This window comes from Callithrix jacchus, chromosome 11 (genome assembly GCF_049354715.1).
Source record: "Callithrix jacchus isolate 240 chromosome 11, calJac240_pri, whole genome shotgun sequence".
Taxonomy (NCBI): domain Eukaryota; kingdom Metazoa; phylum Chordata; class Mammalia; order Primates; family Cebidae; genus Callithrix; species Callithrix jacchus.
In genome coordinates, this window is record NC_133512.1 from 12,773,766 (window position 1) to 12,795,185 (window position 21,420).

General features: G+C 50.0%; 1 protein-coding gene across 17 annotated transcripts in view; it reads left to right on the forward strand.

The window, feature by feature from the left end:
- Nucleotides 1–19,315, forward strand: part of OGDH (oxoglutarate dehydrogenase) — a 117,333-nt gene extending 98,018 nt beyond the window's left edge. For 15 of the 17 annotated variants that reach the window (XM_078342349.1, XM_078342348.1, XM_009002130.5 and 12 more), the window contains 13 exons: nt 7,062–7,241; nt 7,653–7,805; nt 9,633–9,735; nt 10,035–10,163; nt 10,499–10,649; nt 10,948–11,075; nt 11,179–11,357; nt 11,773–11,844; nt 13,422–13,550; nt 14,558–14,630; nt 17,467–17,630; nt 17,824–17,978; nt 18,119–19,315. In XM_078342349.1, the coding sequence (XP_078198475.1) occupies nt 7,062–7,241; nt 7,653–7,805; nt 9,633–9,735; nt 10,035–10,163; nt 10,499–10,649; nt 10,948–11,075; nt 11,179–11,357; nt 11,773–11,844; nt 13,422–13,550; nt 14,558–14,630; nt 17,467–17,630; nt 17,824–17,978; nt 18,119–18,239 (1,737 nt within the window). In that variant the 3' untranslated portion in view covers nt 18,240–19,315. Of the gene's footprint in view, nt 1–7,061; nt 7,242–7,652; nt 7,806–9,632; nt 9,736–10,034; nt 10,164–10,498; nt 10,650–10,947; nt 11,076–11,178; nt 11,358–11,772; nt 11,845–13,421; nt 14,327–14,413; nt 14,631–17,466; nt 17,631–17,823; nt 17,979–18,118 lie in introns of all 17 variants that reach the window. The other 2 variants (XR_013523856.1, XR_013523855.1) reach the window with 1 other exon arrangement.
- The last annotated feature ends 2,105 nt before the right edge of the window (nt 19,316–21,420 follow it).

Sequence of the window (21,420 nt, forward strand, 5' to 3'; positions counted from 1 at the left end):
TTTTAAGAAGTTTGATGTATCTTGGCATGGATTTCTCTTTGTTTTTTCTTTTTTTGAGACAGTCTTGTTTCTTCACCAGGCGCCAGGCTGGAGTGCAGTGGTGCGACTTTGGCTCACTGCAACCTCCACCTCCCGGGTTCAAGTGATTCTCCTGCCTCAGCCTCCCAAGCAGCTGGGACTACAGATGCGTGCCACCATGCCCAGTTAATTTTTGTATTTTTAGTAGAGACGGGGTTTCACCATGTTAGCCAGGATGGTCTTGATCTCTTGACCTCATGATCCACCTGCCTCGGCCTCCTAAAGTGCTTGGATTACAGGTGTGAGCCCTGAGCCACTGTGCCCAGCCATCTTGGCATGGATTTCTTTGGGATTTCTTGTTTGGGATATGCACAGGTTTTTTTAATTTTTTTTTTTTTTTTGAGATGGAGTCTAGCTCTGTCGCCCAGGCTGGAGTGCAGTGTAATGACCTCGGCTCGCTGCAGCCTCCGCCTCCTGGGTTCAAGTGATTCTCCTACTTTAGCCTCTTGAGTAGCTGAGACTACAGGCACCATGCCTGGCTAATTTTTGTGTGTTTAGTACAGACAAGGTTTCATCATGTTGGCCAGATTGGTCTCCAACTCCCGAGCTCAAGTGATCTGCCTACCTCAGCCTCCCGAAGTGCTAGGATTACAGGCATGAGCCACCATGCTGAGCCAAAAAAAAAAAAACAGTTTTTTTTTTTAATTTTTAGACAGGGTCTCACCCTGTTGCCCTGGCTGGTGTGCAGTGGCACAATCTAGACTCACTGCAGCCTCCACCTCCGAGGCTGAAGTGATCCTCTCACCTTGGCCCCCTCAGTAACTGGGACTGCAGGCATGCACCATCACACCTGGCTAATTTTTGTATATTTTGTAGAGACAGGGTTTCGCCATGTTTACTGGTCTTGAACTCCTACTTCAAATGATCCACCCTCCTCAGCCTCCCAAACTACTTGGGATTACAGGCATGAGTCACCACACCCAGCCTGCTCAACTTTAAACATTGTATTTTTTAACAGCTTGATTGAGATATAGTTCACGTGTCATATAATTTATCCATTTAGCAAGGCTGTAATTAAGTGGGTTTTAGTATATTTATAAATGTGTGCAACTCTCAGTTGATTTCAGAGCATTCATCGCCTCGAGGAGAAACTTTTCATCACTTAGTTATCATACTCCTACCCCTGCATCCTCCCAAGCCCTTAGCAACCACTAATCTGCTTCCTGTCTCTCTAGATGTATTCATTCTGAAATGTTCATATTAATTAAATCATATAATATGTGGTCTATATCAGTCAGTAAACATTTAGATTGTTTCTGCTTCTGGGCTATGATAAATGATGCTGCTGTGGGCTGGACATCCCAGCACTTTGGGAGGCTGAGGCAGGTGGATCATCTGAGGTCAGGTGTTCCAGACCAGCCTGGCCAACATGATGAAACCCTGTCCCTACTCAAAACACAAAATTAGCCAGGCATGGTGATATATGTGTGCCTGTAATCTTAGCTACTCTTGAGGCCGAGGCAGGAGAATCACTTGAACCTGGAGGCAGAGAGTGTTATGAGCTGAGATCACGCCATTGCACTATAGCCTGGGCAACAGAGCAAGACTCTGTCTCAAAAAATAAATAAAATAATGCTGCTGTGAACATTTATGTACAAGTGATTATATATACTTTTGTTTTGTTTTGTTTTTGAGACAGAGTCTCGCTCTGTGGCCCAGGCTGGACTTCAGTGGCACAATCTTGACTCACTGTAACCTCTGCTTCCTGGGTTCAAATTACTCTTAAGTGTCTCAACCTCCCGAGTAGCTGGGACTACAGGCATGTGCCACCACTCCTGGCTAATTTTTGTGTTTTTAATAGAGACGGGGTTTCACCTTGTTGGCCAGGTTAGTCTGAACTCCTGGCCTCAGGTGATCCCCCACCTCCGCTTCCCAAATGCTGGTATTACAGGCATGCACCACGGTGCCCAGCCCGTGTATGTATATGTTTGAATTTCTTTTTGGGTATATATCTAGGAGTGGAATTGCTAGATCATTTGGTAGCTGTGTGTTCAACTTTGTGTGGAAATCTCAGACTATTTCAAAGTGGCTGTGCCATTTTTACATTCCCACTGGAAATATAGCAGGTTTATTTGTTCATTCATTCATTCATTCATTCATTCATTCATTTAGAGATGAGGTTTCACCATGTTGGTCAGGTTGGTTTGGAACTCCTGACCTAGTGATCCACCCATCTCGGCCTTCCAAAGTGCGCCAGGATTACAAGCGTGAGCCACCTCGCCCAGCACTTTTTCTTTTTTTTTTTTTTTGAGACAAGGTCTTACTCTGTCACCCAGGCTGGAGTTCAGTGGTGCAGTTTCAGTTCACTGCAACTTTTGCCTCCCAGGTTCTAGGGATTCTTTTGCCTCAGCCTCCCGAGCAGCTGGGATTACAGGTACGCACCACCACTCTAGCCAATTTTTTTTTTTTTGGTAGCAACAGGGTATTGTCATGTTGCCCAGGCTGGTCTTGAACTCCTGACCTCAAGTGATCCGCCTGCCTCAGCCTCCCAGAATGTTGGGATTAATGGCATGAGCCACCATGCCCGGCTAGGATTCCAGTTTTTCTCTCATCCTCACCACCACTTGTTATCGTCTGCTTTACTCTAGCCATCTAGGTGTAGGTTAGCTCGTTGTGGTTTTCATTAGCATTTCCCTAATGACTAATGATGTGTGTCTTTTCATTTGCTTAAATTGGCTTTCGTATGTCTTTGGGGAAATTTCTATTCAGATCCTTTGCCCATTTTTTGACCAAATTGTCTTTTTAAAGTTGAATTGTAAGATTTCTTTATATATTCTGGATATGAGCCATGTATCTAATTATTTGCAAATATTTCCTCTCATTCTTTTTTTTTGAGACAGTTTCACTCTTGTTGCCCAGGCTGGAGTGCAATAGTGCGATCTCAGCTCACCGCAACCTCTGCCTCCCAGATTCAAGCGATTCTCCTGCCTCAGCCTCCTGAATAGCTGGGATTACAGGCATGTGCCACCACGCTCTGCTAATTTTTGTATTTTTTTTAGCAGAGATGGGGTTTTTCCATGTTGATCAGGTTGGTCTCGAACTCCCGACCTCAGGTGATTCGCTTGCCTCAGCCTCCCAAAATGCTGGGGTTACAGGCATTAGCCACCATGCCCAGCCTTTCCTCCTATTTTGTGGGACAATTTTGGTGTCCTTGGAAGCACGAAAGTTTTATTTTTTATCCAGCATAGTTTGCTTTTTTCTTTCGTTGCTTGTGAGTTTTGGTATCATATCTAAGAAGGCTTTGCCTAACCCAAGGTCACAAAAATGTACCTCCTCTGTTTTCTTCTGAGTTTTATTGTTTTGTCCCTTACATTTATGATCTGTTTTGAGTTAATTTTTGTGTATGGTGCAAGGAAGGAGTCCCGCTTCCTTCTTTTACATGTGGATACTGTTTTCAAATATAAATGATTTATGTAGCAAAGCATCTAATAGACAAAGTTAGCTCCAATGGGTGGCTCCAATTACCAAGAAGCAGATTTTAATTGAATGAAAGGAAAACTTCCAACAGTGAGACCTGTTCCAACAGGGGAACTGGCTCCTCCAGAAGTTTTGGATTCCTCCTCCTTGGAAGTAACGGCACATCTAGTGAACGAGTTGTTAGGGCTGAAATAGATGGGAGGGGTGAGAAGGGTCAGGGGTGAGAGGAGAAACCATTTGGCCTTACGGTCCCTTTGACTCCCAGACCAGCTTTTCCTCTTAGCGAGATTTTCCTGCTAACACACTCACTCCCAAAAGTAAACTTAGAGAGTGCATTGGTGGTATAGTAGTAAGTATAGCTGCCTCCAATAGTATACGAAGAGGTATTATTAATACACCCATAGTGGAGAAAACTACAGGGTATATTTGGAGTATGCCTGTCATATATGTGCATGTACACCCACTAGGATAGAATACCCCTGCTGGTAGAGTGCACCTCCATCATGTGTGTGCACATTCACCCGTGTAGATACCTCTGCTGGTAGAGTGCACCTCCATCATGTGTGTGCACACCCACCCGTTTAGATACCCCTGCTGGTAGAGTGCACCTCCATCATGTGTGTGCACACCCACCCGTTTAGATACCCCTGCTGGTAGAGTGCACCTCCATCATGTGTGTGCACACCCACCCGTTTAGATACCCCTGCTGGTAGAGTGCACCTCCATCATGTGTGTGCACACTCACCCGTGTAGATACCCCTGCTGGTAGAGTGCACCTCCATCATGTGTGTGCACACCCACCCGTTTAGATACCCCTGCTGGTAGAGTGCACCTCCATCATGTGTGTGCACACTCACCCGTGTAGATACCCCTGCTGGTAGAGTGCACCTCCATCATGTGTGTGCACACTCACCCGTGTAGATACCCCTGCTGGTAGAGTGCACCTCCATCATGTGTGTGCACACCCACCCGTTTAGATACCCCTGCTGGTAGAGTGCACCTCCATCATGTGTGTGCACACCCACCCGTGTAGATACCCCTGCTGGTAGAGTGCACCTCCATCATGTGTGTGCACACCCACCCGTGTAGATACCCCTGCTGGTAGAGTGCACCTCCATCATGTGTGTGCACACCCACCCGTTTAGATACCCCTGCTGGTAGAGTGCACCTCCATCATGTGTGTGCACACTCACCCGTGTAGATACCCCTGCTGGTAGAGTGCACCTCCATCATGTGTGTGCACACCCACCCGTGTAGATACCCCTGCTGGTAGAGTGCACCTCCATCATGTGTGTGCACACTCACCCGTGTAGATACCCCTGCTGGTAGAGTGCACCTCCATCATGTGTGTGCACACTCACCTGTTTAGATACCCCTGCTGGTAGAGTGCACCTCCATCATGTGTGTGCACACCCACCTGTTTAGATACCCCTGCTGGTAGAGTGCACCTCCATCATGTGTGTGCACACCCACCCGTGTAGATACCCCTGCTGGTAGAGTGCACCTCCATCATGTGTGTGCACACCCACCCGTTTAGATACTCCTCCTGATCGAGCTTATGTTCAGTAGCAGAAGTGTTGCATAAAATTTGGCAAAGCCATAGGAAGGGATACTAACCATTAAAAAGTTTAATGTCCTGGGGAAATGGTCACAGTGGTAAATGGAAAATGCAGGATGTTCACATGCTGCTAGTAGGAGTGTGATTGGAACAGCCACTCAGGAGAGCCATCTGATAGCATTTAGAAAAATTGAAAATGCTCGTGCCTGTGGCTCAGTTTTCCCTTCCTAGGATTAGACCACAGATAAACTCAGCTTTGCAGGAGAAAACTTGTATAAGCATGTGTACAGCAACATTGTGATTACCACAAATTGGAAACAAACGTAATGTCCACCAACAGGAGTGGATAAATACAGCGTGGTGTATACTGTGTCTAGATAAGTTTTACTAGGAAGCAGAGAATAAAGGAAGTATAGCTACATGTTTCAGCCTGGATGTATCATAAAAGCAAATGTTAAAGGGCAGACTGCAAGGGAATTGTACAGTGTTTAGAATATGCTGCCATATATAAGGTACATAGAGTATATATCAGTATAGTTTGAAAACATGGAAATACTCTAAAAAATGTCAATGCCATGAGAAACCAAGGAAAGCCTTCCAGAATAGCAGGAACTAGAGAGACATGACAAGTAAGTCCGGTGTGGTGTCTGGCCTGGATACTGGGAGAAAGAAGTACCGTGTAGACATTGTTAGGACAGTCGATGGAGTGAGTATGGAGTGGATCATACAGTGCTGTCTCATGATGTCTGGGGGCTGTGGATCAGATACATAGTGTAAATTGCATGAAGCTGAGTGCTGCACTTTGGTGAGGTAGGGGAATGTCTAGACTTTCCCTAGAAAATAGGAATGGTCCACAACTGTCTCCTAAATGGTTCAGGGGAAAGGTGTATGTGTGTAATGGTAGAGCATGAATAATTAAAGCAGAGGGGGCAAAATGTAAACATGTGGTTACTTTAAGTGAAGATCGTATGGGAGTTTTTTGTAGTACTCTTTCAGCTTTCTCATGAATTTGAAATTACATCAAAATTTAAGTCAGCTAGGTGCGGTGGCTCACACCTGTACTCCTAGCACTTTGGGAGGCTGAGGCGGGTAGATCACTTGAGGTCAGGAGTCCGAGACCAGCCTGGCCAACATAGTGAAACCCCGTCTCTACCAAAAATATTTTTAAAAATTAGCAGGGCATGGTGGCACACACCTGTAATCCCAGCTACTTAGGAGGCTGAAGCAGGAGAATCACTTGAGCCGGGAGGCAGAGGCTGCAGTGAGCCAAAATTGTGCCATTGCACTCCAGCCTGAGTGACAGAGCAAGACTCTGTCTCAAAAACATAAAAAATAAAAGTTACCCAGAAGCCTCAGAAGATACTATATGCTGTTACAGACACATGTGGTATCATTAGAAACCTCTGATTTCAGGGTCAGGAGGCCTGTGGGCTTGAGCCTCTGTGACAGAAACATTCAGGTCCACAAACAAACATGGCAGAACTGTTGAGATGTGTTCCTGTTAGGTGACGGGCTCTTGGGTGAGAGTGTAGTATTACCATACTTCATGTTTGAAATATGTCATAAGATAAAACTTCAAATGCAGATCCTAGAAGTATGAATATGTCATTAAATTTTAGTACATCTGGGTGGTAGGGAATGTTATGAAGCCTTTACATTTTCTTTTCTGGCTGAGTACTGTAGCTCCCACCTGTAATCCCAGCATTCTGAGAGGCTGAGGTGGGCAGATCACCTGAGGTCAGGAGTTTGAGATCAGCCTGACCAACATGGAGAAACCCGGTCTCTAAAATTAAATAAATAAATAATTATCTGTTAAATATGTGTGGATTTTGTTATCACAATAGGAAAAAAACAAAACTTAAAGGAAAAGAAATGTAAACAGCCATTTGGGGGCACTTACTCAGAGGAGCCAGGTGGCAGGTGCATGCCATGCCCGGCCTCGGCCCTGCCCTCTGGTCCTGTGCCGCTGTGCCAGGTGCCCTCTTGCTATACTACATGTTCCTTGCAGATCGGCTTCACCACCGACCCTCGGATGGCCCGCTCCTCCCCCTACCCCACCGACGTGGCCCGAGTGGTGAATGCCCCCATTTTCCACGTGAACTCAGATGACCCCGAAGCTGTCATGTATGTGTGCAAAGTGGCGGCCGAGTGGAGGAGCACCTTCCACAAGGATGTGGTTGTCGATTTGGTGAGTGACCCCAGGGACAGCACGTCCTGGGTAGAGCATCTGACCCACCCACCCCTCTTGCCCTCGGCACTCCTGTGTCCCAAGGAGAGGAGCTTGTCTTGATGAGTCACTTTAGGGCTCTCTACTGCCAGGCCTCATGCAGGATCCTTTGAGCTCCAAAGTGTTCAGGCCTAGGAGCACCAAGGAATGCTTCCCAGGCGGGAGCTGTGGTGGTGAGGTGGGCCACTCATTGACGGGCAGAGCAGCTCTACTGTGCGAAGGATCCTAATTCTAGAGAAGGTAAACTCCAGGGCAGGCATGAGGCATGAGCAATGTGGCCATCCCTTAGGAGAGATGAAGCAGGTGCCCCAACAGCACTTCTTCCCAAGGAGCCAGCCCTAGTCTCTGACACCCTATCACCGCTCTGAGCAGGTGTGTTACCGGCGCAACGGCCACAACGAGATGGACGAGCCCATGTTCACGCAGCCACTCATGTACAAGCAGATCCGCAAGCAGAAGCCCGTGCTGCAGAAGTACGCCGAGCTGCTGGTGTCGCAGGGCGTGGTCAACCAGCCCGAGTATGAGGTGCGTCCCTGCGGTTCTATCCCGCCTTTCCAGAGCCGGGGAGGACTAGAAAAGGCAGGCCACAGGGCCAGTTCTCACTTTTGCAAGTAGTGAGGATACATATGGGAGCATGTGAAATACTCACAACTATAGCATTTCAATGCATAACTTTTCAAAGAATCTAGGCCACCGAGATGCTTTGTGAAGGAAGTGGACCTTAAACAGTGTTTTGAGGACAAGAAGGGGATGTTTCCAGGTTGAGGTAGTAGTGGCCCAGGAGGTTTTCTCAGATTTCACAAATCGTGCAGGGGTGAGAGGTAGGTGGTGGGTCCAGCTTGGTAAGGGGCTTGTTGTAATCCGGATAGTAAGTGCTGGTTGGTTGTGAATGGGAAGGCCAAGCACCTGCCCCAGAGAGGGAGAGGGTGGGTGTGAGGAGTTGTGTCTGAGCATGGGAACAGGACAGGTCCCGGATCAGAACAGCCTGATAGCCTATAGCCTATGCTGGAGATGGAGCTTTGAGGCCCACGCCTTCTTGGGACTGTACCAGGAACCATGAGAGCTAGATCAGTTCTTTTCTATCTATCTATTTATTTATTTATTTTGAGACGGAGTTTCGCTCTTGTTACCCAGGCTGGAGTGCAATGGCGCGATCTCAGCTCACTGCAACCTCCGCCCCCCGGGTTCAGGCAATTCTCCTGCCTCGGCCTCCCGAGTAGCTGGGATTACAGGCACGCGCCACCATGCCCAGCTAATTTTTTTTTTTTATTTTTAGTAGAGACGGGGTTTCACCATGTTGACCAGGATGGTCTCAATCTCTTGACCTCGTGATCCACCCGCCTCGGCCTCCCAAAGTGCTGGGATTACAGGCTTGAGCCACTGTGCCCGGCCCTATTTATTTATTTATTTGAGATGGAGTCTAGCTCCATCATCCAGGCTAGAGTGCAGTGGCGTGATCTCAGCTCACTGCAACCTCCTGGGTTCAAGCGATTCTTATGCCTTAGCCTCCCAAGTAGCTGAGATTACAGGCACGAGCCACCATACCCAGCTAATTTTTGTATTTTTAGTAGGAACAGAGTTTCCCCATATTGGCCAGGCTGGTTTCAAACTCCTGACCTCAAGTGATCCGCCTGTTTGAGCTCCCAAAGTGTGCTGGGATTACAGGCATGAGCCACCGCACCCTGCCTGGACCAGTTCTTTTTTTTGTTTTTTGTTTTTTGTTTTTCGAGATGGAATTTTCACTCTTGTTGCCCAGGCTGGAGTGCAATGGCTCAATCTCGGCTCACCACAACCTCTGCCTCCCAGGTTCAAGCGATTCTGCTGCCTGAGCCTCCTAAGTAGCTAGGCTTACAGGCATGCGCCACCAAGCCTGGCTAATTTTATATATTTAGTAGAGACAGGGTTTCTTCACGTTGGTCATGCTGGTCTCAAACACCTGACCTCAGGTGATCCACCCGCCTCGGCTTTCCAAAGTGCTGGGATTATAGGCGTGAGCCACCACGCTCAGCTGCCTGGGACCAGTTCTTAAGAAAAAATGTGGTGAAGGATTAGGGGTTCAAACTCCGAGCAGGATCTCTACCAGCAAATGTGGGGAAGAAACTTTTGGGAGTGAAAAGAATAAAATCTTAGAAAAGCATTGTACATGTTGAGAAGGAGCAGGCCTAGAGGCTGGCCGAGTCTGAGATGTTTTGCACCCAGGAAATGTGGGAGTATGGATGGGCATGCATGGGATTGTGCCAGGGGTATGGTTGGGCTTGCATGGTGGCCATCAGAAAGTGTGGGGGTACGGGTGGGCACATGCAATAGTCATGCCCTGTGCCAGTCACTGCTGTGTTGTGCCCAACCCTCCAGGAGGAAATTTCCAAGTATGATAAGATCTGTGAGGAAGCTTTTGCCAGATCTAAAGATGAGAAGATCTTGCACATTAAGCACTGGCTGGACTCCCCCTGGCCTGGTGAGTGATGAAACAGTGCCACAAAGAAGCTCCTTTGAGGATCTGATGTAACGAGGCATCCTCTTCCCGGAAAAATTCATGCTCCCCACTTTGTACTCACAATACACAGTTGTGTGCACCCTTTCAGCAAACCTCCCTGCAGACCCTAGACTGAGACCCCTGCACTAATGTTTTCTGGGGAACACAGTGCGAGCTATGCTGTCTCTCATCATGCTTCTCCCCAAAATCATGCGTCTGCCAAGGTGTGGTCCCTGGAAAGTAGAGCAGATGTTATGCCTCAGTTATCCTTTGTCTCCTAGGCTTCTTCACCCTGGACGGGCAGCCCAGGAGCATGTCCTGTCCCTCCACGGGTCTGACAGAGGATATTCTGACACACATCGGGAACGTGGCTAGCTCTGTGCCTGTGGAAAACTTCACTATTCATGGAGGTAACAAGCTCTGTGCTGACCTGTGGAAATGTTGCGCCCAGGCCAGTGGCGCCGACTGTCCAGGACTGTGACCTTGGCCCCCATCATGTGTCCTACAGAGACTCCCTTCTTGCCCTGCTCGAGGCCTCTGGGTTGGTTGGATGGAGCCACTTCTCTCACTCCCTGCCCTTAGCACGATCCTACACTTCCTCAGTGGTAAAGGAGAGACTGAGGTCACAGCTTTTCCAACGAGTCAGGAACCCAGAAACTATATGAGTGAAAAGGCTCTGCTGAGAAGCAAGGCAGGCATGTGCAGGCAGGGCCTGCAGCAGCTGGTGAGAGCTGTGTCTCTGCAGGGCTGAGCCGGATCTTGAAAACTCGTGGGGAAATGGTGAAGAACCGGACTGTGGACTGGGCTTTGGCGGAGTACATGGCATTTGGCTCGCTCCTGAAGGAGGGCATCCACATCCGGCTGAGCGGCCAGGACGTGGAGCGGGGCACATTCAGGTAATGTTCTGGGCGGTCTTGTTTGCCCGCCAAAGAGTAGGAGATGCAAAGGGAGGGGTTCTGGTGTTTCTTTTCCAGAAGACCACTATTGAGTCCCATTGCTCTCAGGCTGAAAGCCTCTATCCCTCATTTGCTGTGGATGCTTCTGTTAAGACCTGGGTGGGGCTGCACTCTGCAGCTGCCTAGTCAGAAGTCCAGGTCACAGAGCGTGGCATCTGCTGATGCTTTGTGAGGGTCCCCAGCATATTTGCTTGTCAAGTCAGAGCTCCTGGTTATTACCTCTGTTGTCCTGTCTCAGCCACCGCCACCATGTGCTCCATGACCAAAACGTGGACAAGAGAACCTGCATCCCCATGAACCACCTCTGGCCCAACCAGGCCCCCTACACCGTGTGCAACAGTTCACTGTCTGAGTACGGCGTGCTGGGTGAGTGCCTGGAGCCACCTCACCGGGGCCTCTTCCCGACCCAGCCCCCAGCCCACTGACTGGTGTCCTGGACATGGTTTTCTCCTTCCTTTGTCCTTTTTAGGCTTTGAGCTGGGCTTCGCCATGGCCAGTCCTAATGCCCTGGTTCTCTGGGAAGCCCAGTTTGGTGACTTCCACAACACGGCTCAGTGCATCATCGACCAGTTTATCTGCCCTGGACAAGCCAAGTGGGTGCGGCAGAATGGCATCGTGTTACTGCTGCCACATGGCATGGAGGGCATGGTGAGCCTCTGGCCCTTCCCTGCCAGACCTAGCACTTGGGAAGGGCCTAGGTAGGACCCCGACCCCAAAGACCGGCATGAGATCCAGTGGCTCACACCAGCCTCCTAAGGGCTCTGCTGGTGCTTTTCATCCATCTCAGATGGGATGTCACTTCAGAAGGCCAGAGTAGCCCATCTGGATATGGCTAGCATGCCCCATCCCTGCTGGTGCAGACTCCCTAGACGTGCAGGCATCCAAGTGTGGAAATGATGAGGAACCAAGTGCTTTGCCGGTGGGAGGGGGAAGGAACCAAACACTGCCATCAAGAAAAAAGATAACCAGAAATGAGCTAGTTGGTTAAGGAGGAGGAACGGCAAATGCAGCAAATGTCAGTATGCAGGAGCTCCTAAACTGTAACTCGTGTGTCTGGTTCCAGGGTCCAGAACATTCCTCAGCCCGCCCAGAGCGGTTCCTGCAGATGTGCAATGATGACCCAGACGTCCTGCCGGTGAGTAATACGGGCCCCGTCAGCCTAGTTGTTCTCAGGGTGTCTCATAGGAACCCTGGGGAAGGACATGCTATGTGGACATCCTGAGGTGGCAGACCATGGCTCTGTCCTTCCCTCTATCCTGGGGAGCACGCATGGGTGGACAGGTGTGGCCCCATACCTCTGGGCTCCCTGGGATGGGAGACTTCCTCAGAGCACAAAGGAAGGTGCAGGGACTGCCTCCATTGGCTTCCTGCTATTGCTGCAAGCACAGAAACGCCATGCGAGCTCCTCAGCACAGACTCCTGGGAGATGCTCCCAGACCCTGATTCAGGTACATATTTAAGAGGAGAGAACTTGGCCGCGTGCTGTGGCTCATATGGTGCTCCCAGCACTTTGGGAGGCCAAGGTGGGCAGATCACAAGGTCAAAAGTTAGAGACTAGCCTGGCCAATATGGTGAAACCCTGTCTCTACTAAAAATACAAAAATTAGCTGGGTATGGTGGCACGCGCCTGTATTCCCAGCTACTTGGGAGGCTGAGGCAGGAGAATCTCTCAAATCCAGGAGACAGATTGCAGTGAGCCGAGATCATGCCATTGCACTCCAGCCTGGGTAACAAAGCGAGACTACATCTCAAAAAACAAGAGGAGAGAACTTTGGGGTGATTCTAGTGAAACTTTAAGAACTCAAAGAACCAGCCCAGGCAACACGGTGAGACCCCGTCTCTACAAAAAATGTAAAAAATTAGCTGGGCATCGTGGCACACACCTGCATTCCCACCTACTTGGGATACTGAGGTGGGATGATTGCTTGAGCTTGGGAAGTCAAGGCTAAAATAAACCAAGATTCTGCCACTGCACGCCAGCCTGGGTGACAGAACAATACGCTGTCTTAAAAAAAAAGAACCCAAAGAAAATGATTAAGAGTCAGTGTCTAAAGAAAATTAGAATAGGTTTTAGGTAGAACTTGTGTCTTTAAAGTAGTATCTGTTTCGTGCTGGGCAATTGCTTTCAGAGAAATAGGAGGGATTGAGTGGGACTGAGGTTCTCCTCCAGGGTGTGAGGCTGGCCGGCAGAGCTTGCTGGACTCACTTCTTAGTGTCGGGGTACGTCTCCTGGTAAGTCAGTGTGTTAGGCCATTCTTGTGTTGCTGTAAAGAAAAACCTGAAACTGGGTAACTTATAAAGAAAAAGGTTTAATTGGCTCACATTTCTGCAGGCTGTACAGGAAGCATGATGCTGGCATCTGCTCAGCTTCTTGGGAGGCCTCAGGAAGCTTATAATCATGGCGGAAGATGAAGTCGGGGAGTAGGCATGTCACATAGCCAGAGCAGGAGCAAGAGAGAGTGGGAGAGAGGTGCCACACACTTTAAACAACCAGATCTCATGTGAACTCAGAGTGAGAACTCACTTATCACATAACCCAAGCTATGATCTGAACACCTCCCAACAGGCCCCACCTCCAGCACTGGGGATTTCAATTCAACATGAGATTTGGGCAGGGACAAATATCCAAACTAGATCCCCTGAGGGCCCCTGGATGCCCCAGAAGACTCAGTGCTGCATCCTGGCCTCTGGCCATTTCCTTCCTTGCTGCAGGACCTTCAGGAAGCCAACTTCGACATCAATCAGCTGTATGACTGCAATTGGGTTGTTGTCAACTGCTCCACCCCTGGCAACTTCTTCCACGTGCTGCGACGCCAGATCCTGCTGCCCTTCCGGAAGCCGGTCAGTGGCAGGGCCTCCTTTGCTCAAACAAGGCCTGGCCCTGCCCTGTTGGTGCAGGAAAGGGCTCCTCAGAGAGCCTCTTGCTTGGGGTTGGCTAGGTGGGCACCTGCAGTGGGGGCTATGGGCAGGACCTAGCCTCAGGGAGCCTGGCCCCTCCTCCTCATCACTGCCATGAGGGAACTGCATGTTCTGCGAGTCCTCTTCCCCAGCTGGGCCCCTGCATGCTGCTGAGCACCACGTGCAGAGCAATCACACAGGCTGCAGGCTCCAGCCTGGTGGGGAGGACGGATGTTTGAACTGGTGGTCGTAGGGGGTGTGCTGAGCTCTGGAAGAAAGGTGAGCCCTGGCAGAGGCCAAGGGAGTGCAGGGTCCAGCTCAGGAGCCAGAGAGAACGGCTCCTGAGCTGGGTGTTGAAGGGTGAATAGAAGCTAAGTGGAGGGATAAGTGGGAGAACTGATTCCTAGGAAGGAAGGAGTGTGGGGAACAGCCCAGGGAGAGTGCCCTGCTGCCCTGGGATGCTAGGGCTAAGGCTCGCAGCTCAGAGTGTCCCCAGCAGCCCAAGGGCCCACAGGGCAGAACAGCCCTGGTGCTTCTTGGTGCTGGGCCATGTCACAGCCTTAGATGGACTTTGGGTATCTTTTGAGTGCGTTTGCTCTGCAGCTGTCAGGAAGAGGGTCAGAGTTCTTTCCTAGGTACAGAGAAGCAGGGAGAGGAGGATTGGGAGTCTGTGCAGGCTGGGATGGGCCCTGCCATGAGTGGATGCCTGGCTAAGGGAGGTAAACGTCAGGGAAATTGGTCATATTTCCTTTTACCTCCTCCTCTGCCTCTTCTGACCTGAGGCTCCCATTGAGGCAGAGGAGGAGGTAAAAGGAAATATGACCCCTGAACCTGGGCAGGTCATTGTGTTTCATGGCCTGAAGGTCAAGGCTTGGGCAGCCTTTCCTTTGACCTTCCTTCTGGAATCTCCAGGATCTGATCCTTCACAAGCCTGTTGTTCTGTATTTCAGTTAATTATCTTCACCCCTAAATCCCTGTTGCGCCACCCTGAGGCCAGATCGAGCTTTGATGAGATGCTACCAGGTGGGTGTGAGGGAGACGGGCATTTCCTAGGGGAAGATATGTTTGGGGCTTCTTTGCTGCTGCTCTTTTGTAGCTCGTGGGGCTGACATTTGGGATTCTTACTGGCTCTTGCCAGATTTTTGGTTGCAAAGGCTCATGATACATGGCTGGGTGTGGTAGCTCACTCTTGTAATCCCAGCTACTGGGGAGGCTGAGGCAGGACTATTGCTTGAACCTGGAAGGTGGAGGTTGCAGTTAGCCAAGATGGCACCACTGCACTCCAGCCTGGGCGATAGAGTGAGACTCTGTCTCCAAACAAAACAAAAAGACTGAATAATACTCCATTATATGTGTATGCCGCATTTTGCTCATCCATTCATCTGTCAATGGGCACTTGGGTTGCTTCCATGTTTCAGCTATTGTGATTAGAGGAGCTGCTATGAACATCGGGTGTACAAATATTTCTTTGAGTCCTTGCTTTCAGTTCTTTTGAATATATACCCAGAAGGGGAATTGCTGGACCATATGGTAATTCTATTTTTAATTTTTTGAGGAACTGCCACATTTTCCACAGTGGCTGCATTTTACATCCCAACAGTATATGAGGATCCCACCATCTCTACAGCCTCTCCGCACCTACTATTTTCTGGGGTTTTTTTCATAGTAGCCATCTTAATGGGTGTGAGATGATATTGCATTGTGGTTTTGATATACATTTCTCTAATAATTAAGTGATGTTGAGCATCTTTTTATATTATTGGCCATTTGTATATCTTCTTTGGAGAACTGTCTATTCAAATCCTTTTTAAGTGTTTTTTTTTTTTTAAGAGACAGGGTCTCACTAGGTTGCCCAGGCTAGTCTTGAACTCCTGGGCTCAAGGAATCCTCCTCCTTCAGCCTCTTCAAGTATTGAGATTACAGGCATGAGTCACAGCACCCAGCCTATTCAAGTCATTTGCCCATTTTTGAATCTGGTTGCTTGTTTTTAAGTCTTAAGAGTTATCTGTATATTCTAAATATTAATTCCTTATCAGAAATACAATTTTCAAATATTTTCTCCCATTCTAGGGAGAATTCTAGGGGTTGTTCTTTTATTCTGTTGTTAGTATCTTTTGTTTTGTTTTTGGGTTTGTTGTTGTTTTGTTTTTGTTTTTGTTTTTTGAGTTGGAGTCTTACTCTATTACCCAGGCTGGAGTGCATTGGCATGATCTTGGCTCACTGCAACCTCATTTCCCTGGTTCAAATGATTCTCCTGCCTTGGCCTCCCAAGTAGCTGGGATTACCGGCACACACCACCACACCTGGCTAATTTTTGTATTTTTAGTATAGATGGGGTTTCACCACGTTGGCCAGGGTGGTCTTGAACTCCTGACCTCAGGTGATCTGCCCACTTTGGCCTTCCAGAGTGCTGGGATTACAGGCCTGAGCCACTGAACCTGGGCTGTTGTTAGTATCTTCTGATGTACACAAGTTTTTAATTTTCATGAAGTTGGATTTGTCTTATTTCTTCTTCAGTTGTCTCTGACTCTGGTGTCATATCTGAGAAATCATTGCCAAATTCATTGTTGTAAAACTTTCTCCCTATGTTTTCTTCTGAGTTTTATGGTTTTTGCTCTTGTGTTTAGATCTTTGGCCTACTTTGAGCTAATTTTTTGTTTTGTTTTTTATTTTTTGTTTGTGTATTTTTGAGACAGTCTCACTCTGTTGCGCAAGCCAGAGTGCACGATGTGATCATCACTTACTGCAGCCTCAGCTCCCAGCTAAAGTGATCCTCCTACTTCGGTCTCCCGGGGTACTGGGATTACATATGTGAGCCACTGTGACCACATTATGGTATTCTTTTTGATGCTATCATAAATGGAATTGTTGTCCTAATTTCCTTTTCTTATTGTTCACTGTTAGTATATAAAAACACAACGGGTTTTAGTTACGTGTATATGATGTGTAGTGCTTAGGTCAGGGGATTAGGGTGTCCATCACCCTAGTACAATGTATGTTAACCTTACTCGTTTATCAAATATTGAATCTATTCCTTCTATCTAACTGTATGTTTGTACCCTTCCACCCACTTTTTTTTTCTTTTTGAGACAGAGTCTCACTTTGTTGCCCAGGCTGAAGTGTAGTGGCACGATCTCGGCTCACTGCAACCTTCACCTCCCAGGTTCTAGCAGTTCTCCTGCCTCAGCCTCCTGAGTAGCTGGTGCACGTCACCATGCTCAACTCATTTTTTTGTAGTTTTAGTAGAGACGGGGCTTCACCATGTTGGTCAGGCTGGTCTCAAACGCCTGACCTCGTGACCCATCCGCCTTAGCCTCCCCACGTGCTGAGATTACAGGCATGAGCCACTGCACCTGGCCTAAGTTTTTTTCTATTTTGTTGAAGCAGAGTACTACCATATTGCTCAAGCTGGTCTTGAATTCCTGAGCTCAGGGGATCCTCTTGCCTCAGCCTCCCAAAGTACTGTGGTGGCCTGAGCCACCACACCCAGCCAACCCACTGTTCTCTATCTAAATATTTTCTCAGATTGTGTTGCAAGTGTTTATATTTGTAAAATCCTGAGCGGTAGAAATGGAGTGAACATGGGCTGTTTTAACCTACTTGTTCCTGAAGTCTAAGACGAGTTGTTTTGAAGGATACCCTGAACTGGCCATGTCTGCTGTGTGTTTGTTACACATTATGTGCTTTTCAAAGCGCGCTTGGTCTGAGCAAATACAGGGAGAGGCTGGCGAATGGGAAGCATCTCTAACCCTTGAAAGCTGCCTGTCCTGGCAGCAGTCTATGGCACAGCCCTGGCTCCAGGAGAGCTCTCAGCCGCACCCCTGAGAGAAGCAGCCCAGCCACGGGAATTCTCTTGTAGGAACCCACTTCCAGCGGGTGATCCCAGAGGATGGCCCTGCAGCCCAGAACCCGGAGAACGTCAGAAGGCTTCTCTTCTGCACTGGCAAGGTGTACTATGACCTCACCCGGGAGCGCAAAGCACGTGACATGGTGGGGCAGGTGGCCATCACAAGGATCGAGCAGGTGAGGATGGATGGTGCCGTCAGGCTGTCCCCCCTGCAGAGGTCAGGGCTCTGGTGCCTTCACTGAACAGCCTTGCTGGGGGTGCAGCCCTCAGATTCCTGACCTCCCCTGCTCAGAACACCAGTTTCCCTTTGCTGGATATTGCCCGCCCTCCAAGTTTCCCCTTTTTGATGTGACCCCTGCTGTCTTCTAGCTGTCGCCATTCCCCTTTGACCTCCTGCTGAAGGAGGTGCAGAAGTACCCCAATGCTGAGCTGGCCTGGTGCCAGGAGGAGCACAAGAACCAAGGCTACTACGACTACGTGAAGCCGAGACTTCGGACCACCATCAGCCGCGCCAAGCCCGTCTGGTAAGGCCTCGGTCCCTGCCAGGAAGGCTGTGGGACTCTCCCCTCAGGCCAGTGGGCAGTTAGCCAGGCACACGAAGCAGAGATGGGCTGGGCCCACTCAGTGGTCACTGCCCTCACTGTCCCTTCCCTCCATCTCTCAGGTATGCCGGCCGGGACCCAGCAGCTGCTCCAGCCACCGGCAACAAGAAGACCCACCTGACAGAGCTGCAGCGCCTCCTGGACACGGCCTTCGACCTGGATGTCTTCAAGAACTTGTCATAGATGCTGCCTAGGGTTGCTTGGGCCACTGCCCTCTCCACACCCATGACTGCCCCTTGCTTCTCAACTAAAGAATAGTGCCTCCGCGCAGCCCACACCGCCGCCTTCCTCGCTGTGCCACACCCCTCCCTCTGCTCTCGTAGGAGTTAGGCTATCGTCCCCTCCAGTGCTTGGCTGCCCCACAGGCCACACGCTGCCCAGGCTTCGCTGACTTCTGAGCAGTTTTCCAGGAGGCCGTGGGGGAGCAGGAGGAGAAAGGTAGCCCCTGAGGGATGTCCTTGGGGAGGGGTCAGCTCTGGCCCCAACCCTCCCCACCAGTGTCACCCCCTCGGGTAGGGACTGGGCCTCTTGTGGCTTCCTAGTTTGCTGGCAACCCCTGCCACCCAGCAAGGCACAGGCCCCTGTATTTGGGACTAGGATAGCTTCGTCTTAAGGCTGAGCTTTAGAATCTGTAGAGGAGCCTAGAGTGAGATCTAGCCATGGCTGGCAGAGGTTTCTAGGCTGGGCCCCAGCTGTGGTATGAACTGAGGATGACACAGGGCAGCTGGCAGAGAGCCTTGGTGTGACCTGGCACAGAGGGCAGCTTTGGTCTCTGCAGTATCCATTCTCTGCTGTTTTTTCAAGGGTTTCAGGCTGTGTGTGGGGCCCAAGCATGCCCCACCCACCCCGCCTGGGCTCAGACAGGACCTGGAGCCTACTGAGTCTGTGCATGGCCAGGAAGGCCCGCTCAGGTTGCCACCGCAGGGGAACTGGCTGTGCTGTCTTGGTCCTGTTAACCCTCCACCTCCCCCACCTCCTCCCTCGGCCTCCTGCCCACCCCACCACTCTTTCTTTCTCCTTTAACCCAGTGGAGACTTTCAGATGCATCATTTTCTTTGCTGTGCCAAAGCAGGTCAGAAGAGGGAGAGGAGGGGCCGGGGATGAGGGGCAGGCCATGGCCAAGGGGCCAGCTCCCCCCCATTCATCACTCTGACCTTCACAGGGACAGATCTGATTTATTTATTTTGGTTAAAAAAACAAAAAGGAACAGAAACAATTTTGCATTGCATTGGCTTGACTCATAAACTAAGTTATCCGCAGGCCCGCCTTGCTCTGTCTTTCTGTCTGTTCTGCCTTCTCCCCTGAGGGGATGGGGCTAGGCCAGGCCCCTCCTAACCCGCCTGGGAAACAGCCCTCCTCATTGGACAGGGGGAGCCATGACCACGGCCTGCAGGCCCTCATCCCATGGCCTGAGTTTTCCCTGTTCTGGGTCTTTTCCCACATGCCACCTTGAAAAAAGTACTCTGTGCTCTGTGCCTCTGCGTTTGAGCCAGCGTGCCTGCGGGTTCACTCTAATCACACGTTTGTTAATTAGTGTGTCCTAGAGACCAAGCAGCGCTTCCAACCTGGAGATGGGGCCCCTTACCAGCACACCCTGGGGTCCCCTCTGGCCAAGAGCTTCATCCCCCAACAAGCCAGGTATTGGCTTCCTGAACACTGAACCAATCTTACCCTGAGGAAGAGCTTAGGTGGGGTCAAGCCTCTGACTCACCACCCTGTTCTCTAGGGAGCACCTGCCTGGGTCCCATGATTTATTCTGTTGTCCCTTTACAGCATGGCTCAGGGTTCTTCCAATTGGAAGCGTGACCACCAGCCAGTGCCAGGTGGGGTGGGTCCTGGGGTGGGTTTGAAGAGCTGCCGCCACCACCCCCACTGCTATAGACAGACGCTCCTGCATGTGTCTGCTGGTGGCCAGTGCCACCTCCCTGTGCCTCACCACCTACCCAAAGTTCTGGCTGGACAAGGTGGCTCACACCTGTCATCTCAGTACTATGGGGGGCCAGGGTAGGAGGATTGCTTCAGGCCAGGAGTTCAAGGCCAGCCTGGGCAACATAGACCACCCCCATAACCCTACAAAAAAATTTAAAAGTCAGCAGGGTGTGATGGCAAATACCTGTAGTCCCAGCTACTCAGGAGGCTGAGGTGGGAGAATCGCCCAAGCCTGGCAGGTCAGGGCTGCAGGGAGCTGTTAGAGCACTCCTGGCTGGGTGACAGAGCAAGACCCTGGAAAAATGGCCGCAGGGTATGCTGCAGCAAGGGAAGCTGGGACTCGCCTCTGCTTCCCAGCTGGCCAGGGAAGCAGAACATCCGTGAGCAGAGCCCAAACTCCCAAACTGGTTCTGAGGGTCTGGGAACACTCCCCAGAGAGTGGGGCTTGAGTTGGCTCCTGAAGCAGCTCAGCATGGTGACCCGTAGGTCGTCCTGGCGGTAGTTGTGACCACAGTAACGGACAAAGCTACCCTGGAATCTTGAAGTAAGGGGTGTTAGTGGTCTTCATAAGTTCTCAGTGCAGGTCTGTGACCCTTAACACCCTGCAAGGAGAACAGGGCTTTGTAAAGGCTCTGGAAAGATCAAGGATAGTCAGAACCGGCTGGACCAGGCACTCACACATGATGTCATGCAGATGGTTCCCTAGTTTTCTTCTGTTTCAGTTAATTGTCCCATTTCCTGAAATTGGAAAACAGTTGTTAAAAGGAAGAGGCTCCACACCGTCTAGGCAGCATCTTGTGTGTTTAGACGAGACTTTGTGGGCCAGGACTGGAGAGAGAGTGTGTGTGTGTGTGTACCGAACAGCAGCGTGACATCAGGTGACAGCCTTGGGTTAGTGTGTGTGTGTGTGTGTGTGTGTGTGTATGTGTACCGAATAGCAGAATGACAGGTGACAGCCTTGGGTTAGTGTGTGTGTGTGTGTGCTGAACAGCAGAGTGACATCAGGTGACAGCCTTGGGTTAGTGTGTGTGTGTGTGTATGTGTACCGAACAGCAGAGTGACATCAGGTGACAGCCTTGGGTTAGTGTGTGTGTGTGTGTATGTGTACCGAACAGCAGAGTGACATCAGGTGACAGCCTTGGGTTAGTGTGTGTGTGTGTGTGTGTGTGTGCTGAACAGCAGAGTGACATCAGGTGACAGCCTTGGGTTAGTGTGTGTGTGTGTATGTGTACCGAACAGCAGAGTGACATCAGGTGACAGCCTTGGGTTAGTGTCACGGATCTTTAGTAGGCATCGTGTGGTGTGGGTGAGCTGAAGGGAAATGCAAACCATTTTTAGGACAAAGAGGCCTTGTCCTGGTCACTGGTGAGCAGCTTGGCCCTGTGACTCATCGCTGAAGCTCCTGAATTGTTGCCAGTTGAGCACTGCAGACAGG